The sequence below is a fragment of the Lactuca virosa genome, chromosome 4, assembly GCF_052849685.1.
Source record: "Lactuca virosa cultivar CGN04683 chromosome 4, Lactuca_virosa_CGN04683_v6, whole genome shotgun sequence".
NCBI classification, from domain to species: domain Eukaryota; kingdom Viridiplantae; phylum Streptophyta; class Magnoliopsida; order Asterales; family Asteraceae; genus Lactuca; species Lactuca virosa.
Window position 1 is genome coordinate 39,991,797 of NC_136429.1, and position 14,924 is coordinate 40,006,720.

Sequence of the window (14,924 nt, forward strand, 5' to 3'; positions counted from 1 at the left end):
TTTATAGAACATCCATATTTGATTTATACTTGAGGGAAAAGTGGTTAAAGTTGGTTAAACCAAAAATGGCGCCAAAACTGGTAGTTATTGGACACAACCGATAGTTACATCATCATGATGTCATCAGTGGGTTTTTGGCAGGAAAATGCATGGCTAGAGTCTCACTTGATACAAAAATCTGTTTAGGTTTGTGGGCATTGCCCCGAGCCCCTCCAGGGGCTCTTCCCTTTAACCCCGCTAGGGGCGCTGCCCTTAGACCCCGCCAAGGGGTTGCAGCCCCTTAGAACCCTACACCCAGGGGCACTACACCCATACCCCCATATTCTCGAGTTCACATTTATCACACCGAGTGTGCACCCCACACCTCCAAGCTCTGTTAGTAAATGGAGTTTGGCCTATCTCATTAATAATAATAATTACACCAAAATAAGTTGATAACACTAAAACCACCAACATGATTTGTTGACCATATTAAACAAGTAAGGAAGGTGCGGAGTACACACTTTGTTTAAGTTTATTCAATATTCAAAGTAGACTGTCATTTAGCGGTGAAACCCCTGAACGAACGGGGATCCGGGGGCAGCGCCCCTGCAAGCCCAGTTTTGACTTTGTTTTGACCCTTATAGAAAGAACCCGAATTAGTGACAAATTTCAGACATTACACTGTTTTAGTGACAGTTTTTCAGACATAAAACTGTCTTGTGATAGTTTTCTGATGGAAAATGTAATTAAACAATATTGGTCTTCATTTTATGGGACTTACGAAAATCATATCAATTCATTCTCTATTCTGTTCTCTCATTTCTGAGTCTTATCTGTTTGAAGATTAGGAGTACCACCAAATACTTCAATCAGAAAGTGATACTTACGATTCTCAGATTTCCAAGTGCTGTTATACACCAAATTTCTAACATCTTCCACATGTTTTTATTTTTCTTCTTAATTTCAACATACCATGCACAACGGGGCGTATAGTGCACACTACTAGAACTTTCCTCTTCATTTCCTAGAGTCCTACACTTTGGTACCCGTAAGTTAGGCTTACTATCATAAACTTTAAAATCTCTATTTTAGTTGATAGACAAAAGTGTCAGTGCCTTTTTTACTTGCAACTTACTTTCAAATTACATTTGTAACCTTAGTTTATTTTTGACTCCTTCCAAACATCTATGCAAATGCGTTCTTCCAAACCGGCTATGTCATCGTCTCCTATATCTCCAATGTTGTTTTTCTTTTACAACCACAATTATCTCGTCAATTCCAGTGATGCATCTTCCATAAAGTACCATTGTTTTCTTTCCTCATATTCCATGTTCTGATGGCATAATAATCATGCACAAATCAAGTATTCACACAACTACAAATAGTGTAATGAAACATCAGGTGTTTCATCCTATCACGAGATACAAGTATTAACCGAGTAATAACCACAATTAACCAAAAGTTTGTGCCATTATCATGATCAATATGATTCAAAGTGTATTAACCAAAGTAAGCAAAAAAAAAAAAAAAAAACTGCAATTTTCGAGCCTCCAAAAGAATATCAAAGTCTGCAACTATTAACTAAAACAAGCTAAAATTTTACAGAGGATTCAATAGACAACGAAATGGTGGAATTGATGAGTACTGTATGATTTCTACGTGTAATAGAAAAAGGAGAGCAAACCTGCAACCATCACCAAGCTCTAACACAATGCAATTTTAGGCGACATGAATTGACGAAGGAGAGAGGAAGATCTCATCGCAAAAAGGGATGAGATCGGTGATGATATCTGCAGGGATGACGATGATGATGGCCATGGGATCGATGGACATGACGAAGTGGACAGGGAAATATTGTTGGGCATGGAAGACGATGATGATGGTTGGGTCGGTGATGATGGAGTATCGGGAAGCTGGTACATAGGGATGGATGGTGTATTGTTTATGTGAGGAAGGTGGAAAAGGGTGGTATTGGGTGGAGATGAAGGTGAGACTGCATTTGATCCCCAAACTTATTTTTTTGGCTTTATAGAGGGACAATGTAAGTTTTTTTGGTCTAAATGGTCACTGTCGCATGGTGAACCGGCTATTACTGGTTGACAGGGACTAAAAGAGCAGGTCGTATCCTAGTTTAGGTACCCATAAAGCCCGACAAAAACTTTAAGGACCGAATCGACCAACCGTAGAAACTTTGTAGGGCATTTGTGTCATTTTCCCAATTTTTTAAATATGCGAAATTTGATCTGAAATTTCGGATATCCGAATTTTCCAATGTCTAATAGTTTAGATTAAGATTAGAATTCATATAGTAATCTTACAAATTTTCAAATATTTCGGATATCCCAAATGTGGTGTTCTTCTTGGTCTTTAAGAAAAAGAGGGGTCCATCCTTCCGTCTCACACACATACATCGAAGAAGCCTTGAAATAAACCCAAACCTATACAAGCTTGATCAAGTAAGTGAGGGTGGGGGTTAGGGTTTATTTAAGTTAAATTTTAACCAATTCCATCGCTTCCAATCAACATGAAACTCTACACGGAACTACATACAGCGAACTTGATTAAAGAAAACTTCAAACAAGTCTCATTTCTGAAATCCCCATTAATGTTTTAAAATCAAAATTAACTACAGATATAATATAACAGGGATGTACCTAAAGGCTTGATAAACATAGCACACATGTAAACGCATAATATGTACTGTATGTATTTATCAATTGTATTTTTAGTCTTGAAATCATAATATATCTAACGTCTACATTTTAAATTAGATACTAAATTTACAAATATAAAAAGAGTAGAAAGTAGCATTTGTCATAATCAACCAAAAAAATACATCTAAACAGTTTCAGTTGACAATAACTGTAACAATCCTTGTATTTTAACCAATGTAATTGAACTTGATTTGCATTCAAAGGTTATTTTTTTAGGCGTTCGATAATGAACTTACCTGCTGGTGATGCACGTGGAAATGGCATGTGCACCAAACCTCGAAGCATCTTTACTTCTTCATTAACAGAAACACGATAATGAAGCTCTATCCGTTCTTTCTTTAGCACATGTGACTTAGCCATGATGAGCTTCACAAACTCCAGCTCAAGAGCATGGTTATGGAAGTTTGTTATCTCCAGTTCTTTAAGATGATCCAAGTTGAGGCCCGAATATTGTTGAATATCAGGCAAGTTATCGAATGCTTGTTGAAGACACCACCGATCATGGTCCCAACAAATCTAAATCAGGAAAACATGTCAAAATTGTAAGTAGAATCATGAAGATTTGTTAAAACCATATGTGATATTTACCTCCACTGTTATCTTCTCAAAATTTGGAGAGCTGCTGATTACACATAGAACAAATGAAATCTCAAGGAAACACACACTGAGATCAAGTATTCTCAAATGGACTAGTGAAATGGAGAGCTTATGTGGTATGCTACCTGCACCCAAATGCTTTAAACAAATACTAAAATTAAGAGCAAAATTTAAACACGATGAAATAAAACATTCAAGTTAAGTATTACCAAGATAAACAACTGCATGATTTCCAGAACCTGAATTGAAGGTAAACACTTAAATAGTTCAACCAATTCACACTCAGTAAACTCTATGGACTCGTCCCTAATCTGCATCAAAATACCTTTGTAAGATGGTATCAACTGAAAGAGCTTCTTCATAAGTAGTAATATGGACCTTACCAAAGTAAATTCCTCAAATAGTGGGCAGCTAGTAAGGAGTTGTTGAAGCATATTGGCAGTGATTATACCATCTTCAAAGATCAGGCTCTTCAACATACTAAATCCATTAAACACTGATGGAACCTCAATTTTGCAATATTTGAGAGATAGGTGTTCTAATCCTTGCAATGAAAAGAATGAACACAATAACTTGTAATATTCATCGATTGAAGAAATCTCAAAAGTGAATTTCTTGATATTTTTGCTCCGTGAAAGATGAAGTATTATCTGGTCAATCTCATTAACAATTTCTGCATCAGTGATACAAATACAGAGTTCTGATACCGGACCCTTATGTAGCAACAAAACGTGGAAGATGGCATTGATAAGTTTATATTTTTCGATCTCTACCTCCATATTAGATAATAGTTTAACCAGATTGTCATCAAATACAAGTTTCGGGATGCCTGTCCAGCAATACCTCCATTTCTTTGACAAAATGCTCGTCATTGGCATAAGAGTCAGAATTTTTTCAATTGTATCTTGAGGGAGAGCACTGATTCTATCCTGACTTTGGATATGAGCTTGCATCTCTTGATGAGTCCCTCAAGGTTTGGATACTCCACACGGCTGTAAAGTAGAATTCAATGCCAAATAGATTATGTTGCAATGCATTTTTTCCTATATAATATCATCATTTAGCCATTCATATATATTGCATTAATACAATGAAATATGATCTTTGGTTCAAACATATATGAATGGAACGAGAAGACAAATATGCGAATGAAAAACAACTATGCTCAAGATCAATAATACTAATAAGTAATAACTATCTTATTTATGCTTTGTCTGCCTTCTAGAGTACTTCTAAATTCCTTATTATAACCCACATGATGACGCCTTGCATGCCAATGTCTGCCCTTATAATTGCTAGAACAAGTTGGTGATTTTAGTGTCATCATGTCATTTTAAGTAATTGGAACTAACATGTGAGCTAAGGGGCTTCATAATTTGTACTCTAATATATGTACGGGGCTGTGCGGAGTGCACGCATGCATAAGATCGAATTAGAAGTCGGTTCGACGACTAGTCGGGGGTCCGGGGGCAGCGCCCCTAGGTCCGGGGTTTCCAAAGGGGCAGCGCCCCTAGCGAGGTCCAAGGTGCAGAGCCCCTGGCTGGGTGATTATGGTAAAACTAACGAAACTCGTTAGTTTTGGTAACTCTAAATCCTCATTAGATCCAGATTACCCTGACTTGCTTCCAAAACAACTAATGACGGCCCAAGCCAAATGAAACCCTAATCTTGTTTAATATATAAACGGTTCTTCCTTCTCAGAAGAGAGAGACAGATATTAGCTCTCGTTTTCATCAAACTCTCATAGAATCTCTCTAGCAAATTGGCTTACGATTTCTTTTCCTATAATCGTAAGTGTCCGCTTGGATTATCCTAGGCTGAATTTCTTGCAACCCAGACATAGGGTAGAAATATCAGTTTGGAAAGTGTTCTCACAATCCAAGTTGTTATCCAGATCTCCACTACAAACCCTAATTTCTCTAACAATCGAACTGATATTTTTTGTTCCTGGAGATGGGTGATTCAATACGCGAGATGACCACTAAGTTTGCAAAGTTGGAGAAGTTCAAAGGTGTTGACTTCAGGCGGTGGAAGAAGAAGATGCACTTCATGCTGACTACTCTGAAGGCAGCATACGTGCTGACTACTCCTAGACTAGCGGAGCCTGAAGAAGGTGTTGTTGAGACAATTGAAGAGATAAGAAGGAGACAGAAGTGGGACAATGATGACTACATCTGCAAAGATCACATTCTGAATGATATGTCTGATGCTTTATTTGATATCCATAGTGAAGCCTTGTGTGCCAAGGAGTTGTGGGACACCCTTGAACTGAAATACATTACTGAGGATGATTCTAGCAAGAAGTTTCTGGTCAGTGACTTTAATAATTATAAGATGGATGATTCAAGGTTTGTCACTGAACAATACAATGAACTCCTTGGCATATACGGTCAGTTTAAACTGCACCGTATGAATATGGATGAATCCATTGTTCTGTCAACCATCATTGACAAACTGCCTCCATCCTGGAAAGACTTCGAACATAACTTGAAACATCAAAAGGAGGAACTTTCCTTGGTTGAACTTGCTAGTCACATTCGTATTGAAGAATCTCTTCGTGCGAAGGAAAGTGACAAATCTGAAAAACCCAAAGGAAAAGTTGAACCTGGACAACCCTCGGTTCATATGGTTGAAAATAAACTAAGGAACCAAAACCACAAAGGACATGGCAAACGCAAGCAGGAACATGTCCCAAGCAACTCCAACAAAATGAGAAAGGATCTGGTTTGTTGGAGGTGCAATCAAGTTGGGCATTGCAAGCGTGATTGTCGAGTGAATTTAGGCAACAATGGTGCTGGAAACACTGGAGCCAATGGGAAAGTGAACGGGCCTTCGGCCCAAGTTAAAGGAGGTCAGGTTTTGACTAACTTTGATCATTCTAATCAGAATTATGTTTACTATGTTTCATTTATCATTGAATCATTCTATGTGCAGGATGATGATGTTGCTTGGTGGATCGATTCCTGAGCAACGAACCACGTATGCAAGGATAAATGGATGTTTGAAACATTAACTCCGCTTGAAGATAGGTCGGTGCTGAACATGGGAGACGATTATTTTATTCCTATTTGTGGTTTAGGTGTCGTGTGTCTTGAATTTACTTCTAGAAAAACAATTAGGTTATTTGATGTTTTGTTTGTTCCCAAGATTCGGAAGAATCTTGTTAGCTCTAGTTGTTTGAATTCTGATGGTTTTAAACAAGTTATTGATTCGGATAAGTTTGTTTTGTCTAAGGGTGGAATGTTTGTTGGCTTTGGATATTTACATAATAGAATGTTTCGTTTATTGTTGACAAATTATTACCTGTTCAAAATTCTGCATTTGTATCTTCTACTTCTAATGTTGATAAATCTATGCTTTGGCATGTAAGATTAGGTCATGTCAACTCTAGAAGGATGCATGAAATGTCAAAAGATGGATTAATTCTAGCCTTTGATATGACATCTGATAAATGTAAAACATGCATGCTTACAAAAGTAACAAAACAGCCCTTTCCTAGTGTCACAAGAAATTCAGCTGTTTTGGAACTTGTACACAGTGACCTGTGTGATTTTCACTCCGCTCCTTCTTTGGGGGATAAAAAGTATGTAGTCACCTTTATTGATGAATGCACTCGGTTTTGCTATGTGTATTTGTTACATTCTAAGGATGAAGCCTTAGATAAATTCAAAATATACAAAACCGAGGTGGAATTGCAATTGGGCATTCTGGTTAAACGTCCCAGGACTGATAGGGGAGGTGAATATATGGATCCCATATATTTTCAATCAATGGGTATCATTCATGAGACCACGACACCTTACACACCCCAACAGAATGGTATTGTTGAACGCAAAAATCGAGTTTTAAAGGAAATGGTAAACTCAATGTTATCATACTCGGGATTGAGTGAAGGATTTTGGGGAGAGGCCATGTTAACGGCCTGCTATTTATTAAATAGAGTTCCAAATAAAAGGAACAAAACAGTCCCATATGAACTTTGGTTCAAGAAAAAGCCGAATTTGAGTTATTTTGCGTTTGGGGATGTCGGGCAGTTGTAAAACTCAACGAGCCCAAAAACAAAAGTTTGGGAGAACGTGGAATTGATTGTATATTCATTGGATATGTTGAACATTCCAAGGCATATAGGTTTTATGTAATAGAACCTAATGATTCAGTTTCAATTAACACTGTTATCGAATCATGGGATGCAATTTTTGATGAGATGCGGTTTTCATCGATTCAAAGGCCTAAGGATATGACTTTTGGTGCTAATAAAGGGCAAAATTCAGAAAGTCAAGATGGTGGTATCGTGAAAGAACAACAAGAGCTTCGTAGAAGCAAAAGAGGCCAAATTGCGAAAAATTTCAGATCTGACTTCCAACTGTATTTGGTGGAAGGTTCAAGGGATGAAATTAATCTTGAATACTCTTATTGCTATAGTATTGAAGATGATCTTAAGACATATCAAGAGACCATGGAGTCTCGTGATAGTGCCTTTTGGAAGGAAGCAATTGATGATGAAATGTCATCAATTCTTGAGAACAGCACATGGGTGTTGTCTGATTTGCCTCCGGGTTCTAAACATCTTGGTTGCTAATGGATTTTCAAAAAGAAAATGAATGTTAATGGGACTATTGACAAATTCAAAGCCCGGTTAGTCATTCAAGATTTAGACAAAAACCCGGTATTGCCTATTTTGATACGTATGCTCCAGTTGCACGTATTTCTACTGTTAGATTGTTGATTGCCTTGGCAAGTATCCACAATCTGGTTATTCACCAAATGGATGTGAAAACAGCCTTTTTAAATGGTGATCTTGACGTGGAAGTTTACATGAAACAACCAGAAGGTTTCATTATGCCCGGTAAAGAGCATATTGTTTGTAAACTTGTCAAATCTTTGTATGGGCTGAAACAAGCGCCTAAACAATGACATCAAAAATTTGATGAGGTGATTTTGTATTTTGGTTTCAAGAAAAACCAATGTGATAAATGTGTTTATAGTAGATTTCATGATGCTACTAGAGCTGGAGTGATCATTTGCTTATATGTAGATGACATGTTGATTTTTGGTACTGACGAAAATCAAGTAGATGAAACAAAGAAATTTTTATCATCTAAGTTCTCCATGAAAGATTTAGGAGAGGCTGATGTAATTCTTGGAATAAGAATTAAGAGGATGAACAAAGGATTGGTAATGACTCAAAGTCATTATATTGAGAAAATTCTCAAGCGGTTTAATTTTACCGATTGTTCTCCTGTGAGTACTCCTATGGATCCAAGTGTGAAATTAATGCCAAATAATGGCGTTCCCATTTCACAATTGGAATACTCTAAGGCTATTGGTAGCTTGATGTATGTCATGACAAGTACCAGACCTGATATTGCTTTTGTTGTGGGTAAGTTGAGCAGGTACACTAGTAATCCAAGTGCTCAACATTGGCAAGCAGTAAATAGAGTGTTTAAGTATCTCAAGGGAACTATGGATTATGGTTTGAGTTACTTAGGGAGTCCTTCAGTTTTAGAAGGTCATTCGGATGCAAGTTGGATAACCAACATGGAGGACCATTCTTCTACTTCTGGTTGGGTATTGTTGCTTGGGGGAGGTGTCATTTCTTGGGCTTCCAAGAAGCAATCTTGCATTACAAACTCGACAATGGAATCTGAGTTTGTTGCGTTAGCAACTGCTGGTAAAGAAGTCGAGTGGCTAAGGAATTTAGTCTATGAGATTCCTTTGTGGTCTAAACCGATAGCACCTATTGCTATCCTTTGCGATAGTGTTGCCGCTTTGGCTAGGGCATATAGTCAGGTTTATAATGGCAAGTCTAGACACCTAAGTGTTATACATAGTATGATTAGAGAACTAATCATGAATGGTGTGATTTCGGTCGTGTTTGTGAAATCGCAACAAAATTTGGCAGATCACTTGACTAAAGGTCTGACAAGAGACTTAGTGCACAAGTTTGTAATCGGGATGGGATTAAAGTCCATTTAATTATGTAATGATGAGACACCCAATTCCCTCCTAATATAATGTTAGGAGTTGAATTCAATGTGGAAAGCTCATACTTATAGATTGGAACACATGAATTATTCATCCCAAGTATGTGTTCGGTTCTGCAAGTTAGCCAGGTTGAAGTTTAACTTCTTAATAATTCCTTTGATAAATGTATGTGCGATTTACATGGAAAGGAGTTACCTACGTGATTGTGAAGTGTAGCCGCATTTCAAGAGGTTGTGGACTTGACCTTGATACGATCATAAGAGGATTGGGACACACGACTTTATAATAGTGTCAAGTTGTATTTTGCTAGAAATTCAATAAACTAGCATGTATTTTACTTTCTGGTATTCAAATTGGTTGATGGGTTCAATTCTTAGAACACCCTGATTCTCGAGTATTTTCAAATGTTTGATACTCAGTTGAAATTCAATCGTTTCGATATTTCCATTATGTACTAGTTTGGTTTGTTTAGTAAGGTTATGTTTGTTCAAGGGTTACATTAAAATGGGGGAGGATTGTTGGTGATTTTAGTGTCACCATGTCATTTTAAGTAACTGGAACTAACATGCGAGCTATGAGGCTTCATAATTTGTAGTATAATATATGTACGGGGCTGTGCGGAGTGCACACATGTATAGGATCGAATTAGAAACCGGTTCGACGACTAGTCGGGGGTCCGGGGGCAGCGCCCCTGGGTCCGGGGTTTCCAAAGGGGTAACGCCCCTTTGGTGGGGTCTAGGGGCAGCGCCCCTAGCTGGGTGATTATGGTAAAACTAACGAAACTCGTTAGTTTTGGTAACCCTAAATCCTCATTAGATCCGGATTACCCCGACTTGCTTCCAAAGAAACTAATGACGGCCCAACCCTAATGAAACCCTAATCTCGTTTAATATATAAACGGTTCTTCCTTCTCAGAAGAGAGAGACAGATATTAGCTCTCGTTTTCATCAAACTTTCACAGAATCTCTTTAGCAAATTGGCTTACGATTTTTGTGCCTAGAATCGTAAGTGTCCACTTGGATTATCCTAGGCTGAATTTCTTGCAACCCAGGCATAGGGTAGAAATATCAGTTTGGAAGTGTTCTCACGATCCATGTTGGTATCCAGATCTCCACTACAAACCCTAATTTCTCTAACACAAGTTATATGGTATTATCAATGCCTAAAACACACCAACAATTAGGGATTGTTTGATAATTTGATTTGATATTATCAAAGTTAAGATCGCACAACGAGTTGTATATACTTGTATTAAACACGTAAAAATGGAAGTATACACTACAAAAAAAAATACCAATTAGTGAAGAAAACAAAATGGTAACTAACAGTTGAAGGAGTCGTCACTAAATGATTTAGTGACCAAACTTGGTCGTCACTATAGGTTCGTCACAAAAACTGATTAGTGACCAAAATATAAAACCGGTCACTAAATAGTGGCTAAAATATATTGGTCACTAAATCTGTGACGACCGGTTTCGTCACTAAATGTTGTCACTAATCCATGAAAGTCGTCACTGTTTCATCTACTTAGTGACCATAAAAAGTCGTCTCGGTGTTGTCGAATTAGTGACCATAGAAAGTCGTCACTGATTTATCCAATTAGTTACAAAAAAAACTTGTCACTGATTTTTGTTGATATTTCTTGTGTTTAACCCATTTAAGTAGCTTTAGATTAACCTACAATATACAATACTGAAATGGCTAGAAACATCATATATTCACCTTAGAACAAAGTTAGGACAACAGCAACCACCAAAACAGATTTCCAAAAACAATAAGTATTCCAGTGGTAACTGGCTTACTCATTTTATAAATTATACACATATATCAATTGTTACAAAAGAATGTGATATAGATCGTTATCAATCACTGTTATGGGGTATGGGGAAGACCTGTGACTAGCTTCCTCTATGGCCTTTTTAATTGACTTTTGCATCTCTAATTGCCTACTTGCCTACAAAACAACGCCATCATTTAGGTTTGTTCGTTTAAAGAGAAGGGCATTCTTGTCTTTTGCACGTGAAATGGTGGGGGTGGGGGTTGGTGACTTGGTGTTACCTTGATTTTTGCTTGATAAGAAGAAAATAAAGTGAGTTGTTCCGAAGTCGTTTAGTAGCAGTGAAGTCTTTTCTCCTTCATCACCGGTATTTTGGTCATCATCAATTTGGAAACTTGTAACCACTCTTTGAAACTGAGACATAACACCCTCCACAATGCTTGAACATCTACAAAATAGCCAAATATAAATCTCTTTTTGTTTACTATTTATTTAACAAAAAACCATATATGTATTACATGTAGTCATACAATTGCATCCTTTTGCTTTCCATCCTCTGATCTGATCTCACCACAAAGCCCCCATCACTGAACCTGAATGTGAAAAACAACAAATGAGTATCAATGTATCATTCCAATTACTTGTCACAGGAGTATATTTTATAAGCTTCAAAATACATTTCCCTGTAGAAAACATGGTATATATGTGTGACTCCAACTAATGTGATGGGAACTACCCCTCCAAAACCTTTAATTTTCTTAAGGGGAAATGAAACACACCTATTTTTACCTTTCATTCACTAAAGGGTTATTCAATAAGTCAATAGAACAAAAAACAGTGAAATTGATCAATGTAATCATAAATTTACCAAATTTTCTTCACTGGTAGATCCATTTTCAAGCTTAACACCAGTGACATTTCCATAAGGACCAGACTCCAAGATTTTTATAGAGGCACCCTGCAAATGAAAGATCATGTCAACAAAAGATTTAAGCATGTGTTGGTGTGGGGTAGGAGGGAGAACCCTCATGTGTTGGGTCAGTGAAGAATCGAACAAAATTGTCAGAAGATGATTTTCTGGAAATATGACCTATTGTTTGGACAAACGAGTTTTAGTTATGTGTTATACTGAATATTGTTACACAAAATAAAATATTTTAAGGTGATACATCATCTGGGCCAGAAAATGATTACTTAATACTTGTCTAAAATCAGCTACACCTTTTAACAAATCACAATTAGGTCTTAGATATAGAAAATAACAGAAAACAAAACATTAATATTCATTATATCAAAAATAATTAAAGTACCTTACAGAAGTTGAAGACCAAATCTAGTTCACAAATATTAATGAAGAAGGGAACGAGTATTATAACGAAATGGTACCATCAACATAAACTACAGACTATGTCAACATCACTGTGCAAAATATTAGGATTGATTAATATTTTGTAAACATTGTATGATTATGAAGCTAAGTTTTATAAGTGACAAAAAATGCATTTCTTACAAAATCACTTGCTTTTATACTGTTTAAATACCCGAGCAGGATAACTGATATATATTGTAGCCGCCACCAGTCAACACTCATAATTTCTGGGATCCTTCATTCTCCCATACTTTGATGTGCATCTATGTATGATTTTTGCATCTGTGATGCAGAAGATTGGACCAGAAGTGGTCGCCTCCAACTCCAGCGGCGACGATGCACTCCCAATTCATGTAAGCATTTCATCGAACAGCTTTTGTGCACATTCAATTGAATAGGGGAGAAGATGAACTGTGTCCCTAGATGTTGATCATAAGAACATACATTCAACTGTCCATGTAACCTTCTTTCAAAATCTCATCCAATCGATGAAATCACAAGGGGCAAACCGATTGAGAGAGAGAAAGAGATACCAGAGGATGTGAGAAAGGAGGTGGCGACGTCAGCCGGTGAAAGGTGGGGACGTGGTGACAAACATTGTCGTAAGTAAGAAGTAAGGCTTTAGCCAGGACCACGATTTTTGATGAATTCTTCTCGGACTTTGTTGATAACGTGATGACTAGGGTATAGACAATGTTGGTCGCCAAACTTGCCATTTTCGGATCCTTGAAACTCTCGGCCTGCAAATTGTATTTGGCGATGATGAATTGGAGATTGGGGAAGGTTTAGGGCTTGCAGATGGTGGATGAGAACGACGGTGAAACGATGGGAGAGATTGGTTTGCATTCGTTTATATGTGTAATGGTCTGCGTGTCTTGTATTGCCACTCATATTATAGGGTAAATTACATTTTTACCCTTGTGGTTTGATTACATGTATTGCCGTTATGGTTTGATGACATGTATTGCCGTTAAAAGTAACTATATGTTTGTGACTTTTTATGGTTATTTTGATCGTATCTTTTTCCGGTTAAAAGTAAGTCTATGTTGGTCACCATTTAGAGTTAGGCGCTGTGAATAAAAATTATATATATTGGGAATTTCTTTATACACCCTACTACACACCGGTCTAAGTCTATGTGCTGACATTTTCTTTTTTCTTTTCCCATGCAGTCAACTTTCGTTGGCTTTTTATGGGAAACCTACTACACATCAGTTTATGGGAAACCTACTACACACCAGTCTAATTCTATGTGCTGACATTTTCTTTTTTCCTTTCCCATGCAGTCAGCTTTCGTTGGCTTTTTTTTCCAATACAGTCAACTTTCATTACCCTAGATAATTAATTTTTTTTTTGTTTTTTATCTTAAAATGTTTATTTTGTAGGGCTTTAAAGTCAATGAATCTAAAAAGAAAATAACCTCAACAAAAAATCACGATCTGCAAGTCCGTTCACTCTCTTTTATGCTCAAGAAGAAATTTAATTTTACTGGAAAAATAAATTTTATTGATATACACAAATCAAATGCACAAAATACCATAAAAATTAAAAATTACCATCCTATTTAATTTACTGTTCAAATCAGAAGTAAAAATTATACACAACAGAAAAAACTCCACTTAAATACATTGCCGGAAAAAAAAACTGTGGGAGCATTTTTGGACGGAAAACCCTCGCCGGAGCATTTTTGGACGGAGAAAACGTCGTCGTAGCAGTTTTGGATGGAAAAGGCGTCGTTGGACGTGCATTGATAATCGGAAAAAACGTCGTCGGAGCCTGATAGTTGGCCGGAAATACTCAGATATGTTCTTACTCTCACTTGATTTAAAATGAAATACTCATTTGGTCCGACCGGAAAACGTGTGAAGAGAGAGTGAGAGAGAATACAACGATCGATGGTAGCGAGGCGGTGACTTCGTGGTCCGGCGAGGCTGCGACTCGATGGTCTGGCTAGGCGGCAAGGCTGCGACGTCGGTGGCTGCAAGAGAGGGTGGAACCTGGAGGAACTTGGATGAATGTGAGGATAAAATTTAGGGTTTTATGTATTTATGTGGGAAATATGGGTTGCATTTGTCGTGGGCTTTTGGCTAAAAAAATTAAACTTTGGGCTTAAGACAAATTAGACTTTGGGCTAAACAATATAAGACGTTAGCCTATTCAAACTTTCAATATTAAATCAGATTTTTCTTTTAAAAAAAATTGTGTTTTTAATTAATTTTTATTATTTTTTAATAAAAAAATTCTTATTCAATTTTGCAGGAGAAAATGGCGAAGATTTCAGAATTTTCTACCAACGAAGTATGTATTTTTAATATGTAATTTATATGTGTATATTTATTTGATATATTTATCGATTTTTTAACTCTTAATTTTTAGGTTTTTAGATCTCTTGAAGATTTGAAGAATTGGGTACAAAATATTGCGCGTTCTCAAGGTTATGTTACAGTCACTAAACGATCGAAGGCAGCAACTTTTGGATTCAAATCTAAAGTATTTATTT

The 14,924-nt window shown here is 37.0% G+C and overlaps 3 protein-coding genes across 10 annotated transcripts; 1 reads left to right on the forward strand and 2 right to left on the reverse strand.

The window, feature by feature from the left end:
- Positions 1 to 1,685: 1,685 nt before the first annotated feature.
- LOC145104313 (F-box/FBD/LRR-repeat protein At1g13570-like) lies at positions 1,686 to 4,165 on the reverse strand. Its single transcript, XM_079041580.1, has 5 exons — positions 3,619 to 4,165; positions 3,503 to 3,532; positions 3,285 to 3,418; positions 2,933 to 3,212; positions 1,686 to 1,975 (listed from the first exon to the last, which is right to left on the reverse strand). Exons 1-5 carry the CDS (start codon positions 4,163 to 4,165, stop codon positions 1,686 to 1,688), a joined length of 1,281 nt encoding a protein of 426 aa, XP_078897706.1.
- A 1,081-nt stretch (positions 4,166 to 5,246) lies between these two features.
- On the forward strand, positions 5,247 to 6,260 carry LOC145104314 (uncharacterized). Its single transcript, XM_079041581.1, has one exon. It carries the CDS (start codon positions 5,247 to 5,249, stop codon positions 6,258 to 6,260), a length of 1,014 nt encoding a protein of 337 aa, XP_078897707.1.
- A 4,780-nt stretch (positions 6,261 to 11,040) lies between these two features.
- On the reverse strand, positions 11,041 to 13,269 carry LOC145109681 (uncharacterized). 8 transcript variants are annotated; one of them, XM_079046874.1, is made up of 5 exons: positions 12,958 to 13,269; positions 12,597 to 12,835; positions 11,924 to 12,013; positions 11,574 to 11,648; positions 11,041 to 11,503 (listed from the first exon to the last, which is right to left on the reverse strand). In XM_079046874.1, exons 3-5 carry the CDS (start codon positions 11,977 to 11,979, stop codon positions 11,233 to 11,235), a joined length of 402 nt encoding a protein of 133 aa, XP_078903000.1. In that variant the 5' UTR covers positions 11,980 to 12,013; positions 12,597 to 12,835; positions 12,958 to 13,269; the 3' UTR covers positions 11,041 to 11,232. The 8 variants fall into 8 exon arrangements, with proteins under 8 accessions (XP_078903000.1, XP_078902998.1, XP_078903003.1 ...); XM_079046872.1 differs by having other exon boundaries at positions 12,597 to 12,843; XM_079046877.1 differs by having other exon boundaries at positions 11,041 to 11,232; positions 11,337 to 11,503; positions 12,597 to 13,269.
- Between the last annotated feature and the right edge of the window lie 1,655 nt (positions 13,270 to 14,924).

Excerpts from the sequence above, each read along its gene's own strand:
- LOC145104313 (XM_079041580.1), bottom strand. The coding sequence starts at position 4,165 with ATGACGAGCATTTTGTCAAAGAAATGGAGGTATTGCTGGACAGGCATC. Across the intron at positions 3,533-3,618 it reads GTTGATACCATCTTACAAAG|GTTCTGGAAATCATGCAGTT; the intron begins GTATTTTGATGC and ends CCTTCAATTCAG. Across the intron at positions 3,213-3,284 it reads TTGAGAAGATAACAGTGGAG|ATTTGTTGGGACCATGATCG; the intron begins GTAAATATCACA and ends TTCCTGATTTAG.
- LOC145104314 (XM_079041581.1), top strand. The coding sequence starts at position 5,247 with ATGGGTGATTCAATACGCGAGATGACCACTAAGTTTGCAAAGTTGGAG.
- LOC145109681 (XM_079046874.1), bottom strand. The coding sequence starts at position 11,979 with ATGGAAATGTCACTGGTGTTAAGCTTGAAAATGGATCTACCAGTGAAG. Across the intron at positions 11,649-11,923 it reads CTACCAGTGAAGAAAATTTG|GTTCAGTGATGGGGGCTTTG; the intron begins GTAAATTTATGA and ends TTTCACATTCAG. Across the intron at positions 11,504-11,573 it reads ATGCAATTGTATGACTACAT|ATGTTCAAGCATTGTGGAGG; the intron begins GTAATACATATA and ends GCTATTTTGTAG.